The 9,697-nt window shown below is 40.3% G+C and overlaps 2 protein-coding genes across 2 annotated transcripts; both read left to right on the forward strand.

Moving 5' to 3' along the window:
* The first annotated feature begins 2,848 nt into the window (after positions 1-2,848).
* Positions 2,849-4,514, forward strand: LOC128193791 (uncharacterized). Its single transcript, XM_052867899.1, has 3 exons — positions 2,849-3,581; positions 3,831-4,414; positions 4,503-4,514. Exons 1-3 carry the CDS (start codon positions 2,849-2,851, stop codon positions 4,512-4,514), a joined length of 1,329 nt encoding a protein of 442 aa, XP_052723859.1.
* A 1-nt stretch (position 4,515) lies between these two features.
* LOC128193792 (uncharacterized) lies at positions 4,516-7,519 on the forward strand. Its single transcript, XM_052867900.1, has 2 exons — positions 4,516-6,260; positions 6,357-7,519. Exons 1-2 carry the CDS (start codon positions 4,628-4,630, stop codon positions 7,517-7,519), a joined length of 2,796 nt encoding a protein of 931 aa, XP_052723860.1. The 5' UTR covers positions 4,516-4,627.
* The last annotated feature ends 2,178 nt before the right edge of the window (positions 7,520-9,697 follow it).

The following is a 9,697-nucleotide window of genomic DNA, read 5'->3' on the forward strand; positions in this document are numbered from 1 at the left end:
GTATGTGTTTGTTCGCGTGTGTGTTTGTTTTCTCTTTTGCAATGATCACCTTAATGATGTGAACTTAGGGGATGTCTTTGGTAGGTGTTGACTGCAAAACAAACGGCAAGTGCACCGATCGCAGTGTAGCAAGTGATAAATATCGTTCTCTCCCAAGGAACTTGTGCAACACATGATAATTATTCCATTCATAAATCACTTAGACATCAAAGTGCATAAAATAACACAAGAAACTCTTTTTGGTATTTTTATCAAACAGTTGGTGTGCAAGGAATTTAACATAGAGTATTTACAATTTGTTAAGACTAGAATTCATCCATTTCATTCTCATGCATTCACAAACATCTCATTTCCATCCAATAGGTGTTCAATTTCAGTTCTAGGTTTAATTCATATTTCTCAATACATCAAGAACCAAAATTCATGCATGGGTGATCAATCCAAAGCAAGCATTAAGCATATAAATTGAATACAAACATGAATTGGAACAACAAATATCATTAACATTACAAAATACATAAGAACTCCATGTTTTACAACTAATCTCAACAAATAGGAAAAGCCCTCCATGGTGGAGAACTTAGGGTTCTACAAAATTGAAGAGATAAGGAAGAAACTGAAACCATAGAAGAGTGCATAGCCTTTCCCAAGGTTCTTTGCAGCTGCTCCATGCTCCAATTGTGCTCCCTGATAATGACCAATTTTACTTCATTATCCAACATCAAATTGATGGAAATTGTCAACTCTTCCTTTACTTTTAGTCTTGTTTAACTCAATTTCTGTTGTTTGTAAGTGATTACTTTATAAGTTGTAATTAGCCCATTTGTTGGCTAATCCCCATTCAAAGAAGCTGGGATAAGCTACTCACCAATGAACATTACCAAAACCCAAGAAAAGAGAGAAGAGTAGCTGAAAAGATGAAGAACCAGGGCTGCTGCAGAGAGTCACGCCGGGCGCCTACTGGCCTAGGCGGCGCCGGGCGTGACAGTGCTGACCGAGGGCGCGCCTGGCGCCTGTCTGTCGGGCCGCCGGGCGCGACTTTTGCTGATGTGGCAGAAACGGCTTATTTAGTTCTGGAACGCGAAGGGGTTGGCATCTTTGGCAGCCCAGACGCGATTTCTACACCTTGGAGCAGCTGGAAGCGATCTTGGAGCTGTGGAAACACTTCTCCTTCCACCTTGGGTCTTCTCCCTTCTTCCATTTCATCAATTAGTAAGATCAAGCTCTCCATGACAATGGAGAGCTAGTTTCATTATTGTTGGGGGTTGATGTAATCACGGATCTTTTGTGCTAATTACAGTTGAATTGATTGATTATATGTCTATTCCATTGATTTCTAGTGTTTAATTCCTTCTCTTAAAGCTTGTGATGTTGTGTTCCACCATTGCATGATTCTAGGGTTTGCTTGATATTGGGAAATGTTGTGTAAATCTGAAATTGGATTAAATACCTAAGGGAAATTGTATCTAGGGATAGAACTTGGACATTTGGTTGTCTTAAATCTCAACTCTTAAAGCGGATGAACTTGTTAAAGTTTCTAAGGAATTAGAGTTTAAGAAGTAAGTCTAGGCTCTTTCTACCAAGGGATTGGGTTGGAGTAATTTAGTTGATTGACATTGGATAATTAATGGAAAGAAAGTGAATTGTATGCGCAAAAGTGAAGTAGATGAGATCATACCCCCAATAATACCATTTCATACCATTTCTAATCACTCGCATTTCTAGCGTTTAAGTTATCAAAGATCAACTTTTATCATTCCTGCATTATCTTTACTTTAATCGTATTAAAACCACAAAAATATGGAATCATTCTTTAGTCTAAATTAGTTAGATATTATACGACTGTCTAAGACACGAGTCTCTTGGGAAACGATATCCGGTCTTACCGGTTTTATTACTTGAACGATTTGGTACACTTGCCAAAGTTACAACAACAAGTTTTTGGCGCCGTTGCCGGGGACCCGTGTTAAACTAGACTTTTGTGTGATTTTTAACCGATTTAGGCTTTATCTTTTTGTGTATAAGTTTCTATTTTATTGTAATTATTATCTTTATTTTTGGGCTGACTCGTGGCTCGAGTTTGGTTGTTTTCTAGTGTATGCAGGGAAACATCCGTACAAGGAGAACTGTGTCATCTGAACCACTCCTTGTGGATCCTGAGATTGAGAAAGCAGCTAGAAGGAACAATAGTGACACTAGGAAACGAAAAGCTCTAGCAGCACAAGCCGCTCTTGAATCCTCAACTTCTTTCAACAATCACATCATAGAATCTTTTGATTCTTCTTCTGTGAACGGGATGGCTGGCGCAGGACCACCTCCAAGGAGAACCATAGGGGACTCAATCACTTACACAAGCCCGAGAAATTTCTCTAGCATTGTGAGGCCCACTATGAGTGACAAGTTGGCAGAAATGAAGCCTGCTCTACTCCAGCTCATCAGTTCAAACCAATTCTCTGGCCTGGACAATGAAGACCCCCATGCTCATTTGGTCACTTTCTATGAGCTATGTGGCACTATGGGTGTACAAGGGGAGGATGAAGAAGCATTGTACATGAGACTCTTCCCATTTTCTCTGAATGGCAAAGCAAAGGCTTGGCTCCAGTCACAGCCTAATCAAAGTCTTACGAGCTGGGAGGATGTGGAATACAAATTTCTAGCACGCTTCTTTCCACCATTAAAGAGCACAGAGGTGAAAGCTGCCATTGCTACATTTGTCCAAGGAGTAGATGAACCACTTTGTGAAACATGGGAAAGATTTAAATCTTTATTGAGAAAGTGTCCCAGCCATGGATTCAGTCTAGAAATGCAAGTGCAAACTTTCTGTAATGGTTTGCAACCTCATACAAAGATGATATTAGACGCATCCTTTGGTGGTTCAGTACTTTTTAAGACTGCTGATGAAGCCATTGCTGTGATAGAAAATATGGCTTCCACTGATTTGAGGAGCCAACATGGGAGAATTCCAGCACAGAAGAGAGGAGTGTATGAACTGAGTGCCCAGGATGCACTACTTGCTCAAAACAAGCTTCTTTCTCAACAAATGGAGCTGTTAACTCAAAGCATGGCTAAGTTACCTCAGCAGTTACAAGCACTGCAAGCTCATTCACAACCACATCAGCAAGTCATGAGATGTGATTTCTGTGGAGATGATCATCCTAACGGTCATTGTCAAGTTCCTGGTAGTTCCCAATCTGAAGAAGTCAACTATATGGGGAACCAAGGACGTCAAAATTTCTTCAACAATCCTTTTCCTAATCCTGCAAATCAAGGATGGAGACAAGCACAGGGAGCTTCAGGTAGTAGAAATCCTTATCAACCTGGGCAACAGTATGCATCTCAAAATGACCGAACAGCAAAATTAGAAGATGCTTTGCAGATGCTTATACAGCAATCCATCCAAAATCAGAAAAACACTGACGCTTCAATCAAAAATTTAGAAGTGCAAGTAGGTCAGTTGGCCAAGCAATTGGCAAATCAACAGGGTGGTCAATTCTCTGCTAATACTCAAACAAATCCAAAGGAAGAATGCAAAGCTATAACCACCAGAAGTGGGAAGGAAATAAGAATATTTGAGGAAGAAAGTACAAGAAGAGAAGAGAAGAAAAAGATAGAAGAAGAAAATCAAAATGAAAGAGAAAATGAAGAAGAGGATGTTAGAAAAGAAGAAGAGACTAATAAAAGACAAGAAAAAGAAATACCTCAAAAAGAAAAAGAAATAGTGAAACACCTTCCATATCCAAAGGTGTATACAAGAAAGGAGAAGGAGAAGCAATTTGAGCGATTCTTAGATATATTCAAGAAGCTGGAAATAAAAATTCCCTTCTCTGAAGCTCTTCAACAGATTCCAACCTATTCTCGCTTCATGAAGGATTTACTCACGAAGAAGAAAAAGTACATTGAAGCAGAGACCATTGAAGTACAAGGCAACTGTAGTGCTATCATCCAAAAGCTTCTCCCACCTAAATTCAAAGATCCGGGTAGTTTTACTATTCCTTGCACTATAGGGAATCTAGCTATTGGGAAAGCTCTGATTGATTTGGGAGCAAGCATCAATCTAATGCCCCTCTCTATGTTCAAAAAGATTGGAGAGTTAGATCTGAAACCTACAAGGATGACTTTACAATTAGCAGACAGATCTATTAAATACCCTCATGGGGTGGTGGAAGATGTGCTTGTTAAAGTTGACAAATTTGTCTTTCCAGTGGACTTTGTAATAATGGAGATGGAGGAGGATACTGAGGTTCCTCTCATTCTGGGTAGACCATTCATGAAGACTGCAAGAGTTCTAATTGATGTAGATAATGGCAAACTCAAGGTGAGAGTACAGGATGAAGAAGTGAATTTCAATGTTTTTGAAGCTATGTCTCACCCCAATGATGATGAAGCATGTTTTCAAGTTGATGTTCTGGATGAGGTATGCTCAAATAATGAGAAAATAGCGTATGTTTCATCCCCTCTGGAGAAGACACTTATTGATGCTTGTGAAGCTCTTAATGGAGAAGAAGAAAAATTGATTGATGAATGCCTGACTAACTTGGATGCTCTGAAGGAAATTCCCCCTCATGAAGCAAAGATTGAAGATATAAATTCCAAGGAAAAAGTCAAAGATGGCAAACTTGAGTTGAAAATGTTACCCCCTCATTTGAAGTATGTGTTTCTAGAAGAAGTTGGTAGCAAACCAGTCATCATCAGCAATTCTTTATCTCCTGCAGAAGAGGAGAAATTAATTGAAGTTCTCAAAGCCAATAAGGGAGCCATCGGGTGGTCAATATCTGATCTAAAAGGAATAAGTCCTTCTTACTGCATGCACAGGATATTCATGGAGGAGGATTTCAAACCAGTAGCTCAACCGCAGAGGAGATTGAACCCTGTAATGAAAGAAGAAGTTAGAAAAGAGGTTCTGAAATTGCTAGAAGCTGGAATCATATATCCTATTTCTGATAGCACATGGGTGAGTCCAGTACAGGTAGTGCCAAAGAAAGGTGGTATGACCGTAGTGTGTAATGATAAAAATGAGCTCATACCTACGAGAACAGTAACTGGGTGGAGGATGTGCATTGACTATAGAAAGCTGAACAAGGCTACAAGGAAGGATCATTTTCCCCTTCCTTTCATGGATCAGATGTTAGAAAGGTTAGCTGGTCAAGCTTTCTATTGCTTCTTGGATGGTTATTCTGGTTATAACCAAATTGTGGTGGATCCTAAAGACCAAGAAAAGACTGCTTTTACTTGTCCTTTTGGTGTTTTCGCTTACAGGAAGATGCCTTTTGGATTATGCAATGCACCAGCAACGTTTCAGAGATGTATGCAAGCCATTTTTGCTGACCTAGTGGAAAAATGCATTGAAGTATTTATGGATGACTTTTCAGTGTTTGGTAGCTCATTTAACTTGTGCCTATCAAACCTAGAGATTGTGCTTGAAAGATGCATTCAAACAAACCTTATTCTCAATTGGGAAAAATGCCATTTCATGGTTACTGAAGGTATTGTTCTAGGTCATAAGATTTCTTCTAGAGGAATTGAAGTTGACAAAGCTAAAGTGGAAGTTATTGAAAAACTGCCACCACCAACAAATGTGAAAGGAATCAGAAGCTTTCTTGGTCATGCCGGTTTCTATAGAAGATTCATCAAAGATTTCTCCAAGATTGCCAAGTCACTCTGCAGCCTCTTAGTAAAAGACACTCCTTTTGTGTTGGATAAAGAGTGTCTAACTGCATTTAAGGTTCTCAAGGACAAGTTAATTTCTGCACCAGTGATAATTGGTCCAAATTGGGAACAAGAATTTGAGTTGATGTGTGACGCCAGTGATTATGCCATAGGTGCTGTCCTAGGCCAAAGAAGAGGAAAGGTGTTTCACAGCATTTATTATGCCAGCAAGGTGTTGAATGGAGCTCAATTGAACTATGCCACAACTGAGAAAGAATTCTTGGCAATAGTGTATGCATTAGAGAAGTTCAGACCTTATCTCATAGGATCAAAGGTGATTATTTACACTGATCATGCTGCTATCAAGTACTTGCTTACCAAGCCTGATTCCAAACCAAGATTGATAAGATGGGTTCTTATGTTGCAAGAATTTGATTTGGAGATCAGGGATAAGAAAGGAAGCGAAAATGTCATTGCGGATCATCTCTCAAGACTTGTCAATGATGAAGTTACAACTAAAGAAAGAGAAATCCGTGAAGAGTTTTATGATGAGAACTTGATGATGGTCCAACAAAGGCCTTGGTTTGCTGACATAGCTAATTTCAAAGCTGCGGGCATCCTTCCAGATGATCTTTCATGGCAACAAAAGAAGAAATTCCTAAATGATGCTAAGCAGTTTATTTGGGATGACCCCTATTTATTCAAACTAGGAGCTGACAATCTCTTGAGGCGGTGTGTTACTGAAGAAGAATCAGCAGGAATCTTGTGGCATTGCCATAACTCACCCTATGGAGGACACTTCAATGGTGAAAGAACAGCTGCCAAAGTCCTCCAATCTGGATTTTACTGGCCTACTATATTCAAGGATGCTTATGCCCACGCCAAGCGTTGTGATAAATGTCAAAGAATGGGCACTATCTCAAGAAGGCATGAAATGCCACTACAAAACATCCTGGAAGTAGAGGTTTTTGATTGCTGGGGTATTGATTTTGTTGGTCCCCTACCTTCATCTTATACTAATGAGTATATTCTGGTTGCAGTGGACTATGTCAGCAAATGGGTGGAAGCAGTAGCATGTCAGAAGAATGATGCAACCACTGTGATTAAATTCTTGAGGAAGAATATATTCTCAAGATTTGGGGTGCCAAGAATTCTTATCAGCGATGGAGGATCACATTTCTGCAACTATCAGCTGGATAAGATACTAAAACACTATGAGGTGAAACATAAAGTTGCTTCCCCATATCACCCTCAAACCAATGGGCAAGCGGAAGTATCAAATAGAGAAATCAAGAGGATTCTTGAGAAAACTGTTTCTTCTTCAAGAAAGGATTGGTCATTAAAGCTGGATGATGCTCTGTGGGCTTATAGGACTGCAATGAAAACACCTGTTGGGATGACTCCCTTCCAACTAGTCTATGGCAAATCTTGTCATTTACCGGTGGAGATGGAACATAAAGCTTATTGGGCCCTGAAGTTCTTGAACTTTGATTCTACCTTGTCTGCAGAAAAGAGGAAGCTGCAATTACAGGAGTTGGAAGAAATGAGATTGACAGCTTATGATAACTCCAAGAATTACAAAGAGAAGGTCAAATTGTATCATGACAAAAAGCTCTTAAAGAGAGAATTTCAACCTGGCCAACAAGTTCTCCTTTTCAATTCTAGATTCAAGATCTTTCAAGGAAAGTTGAAGTCAAAGTGGTCTGGACCCTTCACCATCAAGGAGGTAAAACCTCATGGAGCAGTCGAATTGGTTGACCCTACTTCAGATGATCCAGCAAGAAGTTGGGTGGTTAATGGGCAGAGATTGAAACATTACCTAGGTGGTGAGATCCAACGTCTCACTACAATCATCCACCTCTCTGACCCTTGAGCTAAATGGTGTCAAGCTAATGACGTTAAACAAGCGCTTACTGGGAGGCAACCCAGTTTTCTAACCTTTTCTCTTGTGTGATTTTAATTCTTGAGTGTTGTTTGATTAGTTGATTGTTTGCTGTAATGTGTGGTGTAATTTAATTGTTTTTGAAGCATGTTTGTGTGAGGAACAACCAAGGTGATTTGTAGAGTTGATTGTTAAAATTGTGAAGGCTATAGTGAATTGATGTGAATAGGAGATATGAAACTGTTTTGGCTATTTTCTGGGCTGTTTTTACATGATTTCAAATTACCTTACTCAAGCCAAAAGCCAAAAATGTTGCCTAACTTGTGGAATTTTAAAGTTTTGAAAGAATGACTTCAATTTGCAACTTGAATATCAAATTCAATTCCTTAGGTTTTGAACAAGTTTGTTTAATGATAATATGAGATTCTGGAGCATCTCAAGTGATTTGAAGTTCAAATTCTCAAAAACCCGAATTAGGTAGCTTAAAAACCAGTTTCTGCATAATTCTGCAGAAACTCACGCCCGGCGCCTCCTGCACTGGGCGGCGCCTGGCGCCAGCTTGCACACTCTGACCATCATTTCTCAGATTCAGCATCTGGCTGGGTCACAATCCCACGCCCGGCGCCGCATGACCTAACAGGCGCCCGGCGCGACTTCTGCAGCAGATTTTTTCACTTAAGTCTGAGTGCACAGTGGGCTTGGCCTATCAAATTCTTTTCACCCCACACTCACCCTAACACTCCCCTCAGTTCAGAAACTTCTCACACACACTATCACTCCTTCTAATTCTTCTCCACTTCACGGCCTCATCTATTTCTTCACTCTCCACCACCACACTCACTCCATTATCATAAATCTTCAACCTCCACACCTAATTGCTGCTGCCTCCATTGCTCATCATTCCTAACCACTCTCGGGCCATCTCAATCCAAGCACTCTCCAAATTCAAAAGTCTCAAAATCTAGCTAATCATCTTCTCTGCATATCAAGTAGGTTGTTCACTCTTTACTATGGCCATAATTTTCACAATGCCTGATCTTGGTTGTTTAGCTTTTAGAAGCTTTGATTTTGACCTAGGGTAGTTTAATTTCAGTTCAATTAGAGTGTTATTTGTGATAGCTGCTGCTTAGGACTCAAATTCTTGCTTTCATAGGCAGATTCGAACACACACACACAATCACAGTGGCTGGAATGCAGAATCTGGGTTTGCCCCAATTCTGCATGTCGCGCCAGGCGCCTGCTGGCTGATGCGGCGCCGGGCGCGACTTCCTCTGCCCAAGTTTGGCACTTTGTTGTGGTGTGTCCTGCAGCTTTTGTATGTTGTTTAAATGTTGTTTTTGATGAATTTTTGACTGAGCTGTGATTATATCTGAGTTTGACCTTTATTAAAGTAGCAAAAGTGTGTTGATTCATGGAGTTTTGCTTGTGCCTTGGCTATTGATGATTTGTTTTCACTGAGTTATGCATCATTACATCATCTAAAATTAATCTCATACACTCAAACTGAGCCAGCAGCTGAGAGGCCAAAAAGCTAGAATCTGCATAAAATGCTGTCACGCCCGGCGCCTACTGACTTGTGCGGCGCCCGGCGTGACCACCCCTGACAACAACCAGAATTTTTGTTGTTTTGCTGCTTTGGCTTCATTTCTTCACTGATCACGGCTTTTCTTTGATATGTTTTGACTGTGTGGTTTGTGTGCATACCATTGAAAGCATTTGGTACATCATGATGTAAGCTAATGATGAATTTACTCATGAATCTAAACACATTTATCCTCTTGAACTCTACCTTATTTTGCAGCTATGGCTTCTTCATCTGGGTTTAAGCGAACCAAGACTACTGCTGGTCTTAGGGAAAACAAAAGGAAGGAGAAGATATATTCTGCTATCTTCTTAACTCCAGAACATAAGAAGCACTTCTCCAATGTTCAGAGCAGAAAACTCTTAATGGAGAGAAAAGTAACCCTCCTCCCTCAAGATGTGCCAGAATTCTCCAATGAGATTTTGGAGAGGCAATGAAGCTCCTTATGCACGTACCCAGAGCCCGCCAATATTGCAGTTGTCCAGGAGTTTTATGCCAATGCTAAATCCTTCTCTCCGGACTCAGAACCTTTCTGGAGCTATGTGCGTGGTCAGCGGATATCATTTAGTGCTGACGCTATTACTGAG

The sequence above is a fragment of the Vigna angularis genome, chromosome 8 (genome assembly GCF_016808095.1).
Source record: "Vigna angularis cultivar LongXiaoDou No.4 chromosome 8, ASM1680809v1, whole genome shotgun sequence".
NCBI classification, from domain to species: Eukaryota; Viridiplantae; Streptophyta; class Magnoliopsida; order Fabales; family Fabaceae; genus Vigna; species Vigna angularis.

Excerpts from the sequence above, each read along its gene's own strand:
- LOC128193791 (XM_052867899.1), top strand. The coding sequence starts at position 2,849 with ATGATATTAGACGCATCCTTTGGTGGTTCAGTACTTTTTAAGACTGCT. Across the intron at positions 3,582-3,830 it reads AAGAATATTTGAGGAAGAAA|CTCTTCAACAGATTCCAACC; the intron begins GTACAAGAAGAG and ends CCTTCTCTGAAG.
- LOC128193792 (XM_052867900.1), top strand. The coding sequence starts at position 4,628 with ATGTTACCCCCTCATTTGAAGTATGTGTTTCTAGAAGAAGTTGGTAGC. Across the intron at positions 6,261-6,356 it reads AGCTAATTTCAAAGCTGCGG|GAGCTGACAATCTCTTGAGG; the intron begins GCATCCTTCCAG and ends TATTCAAACTAG.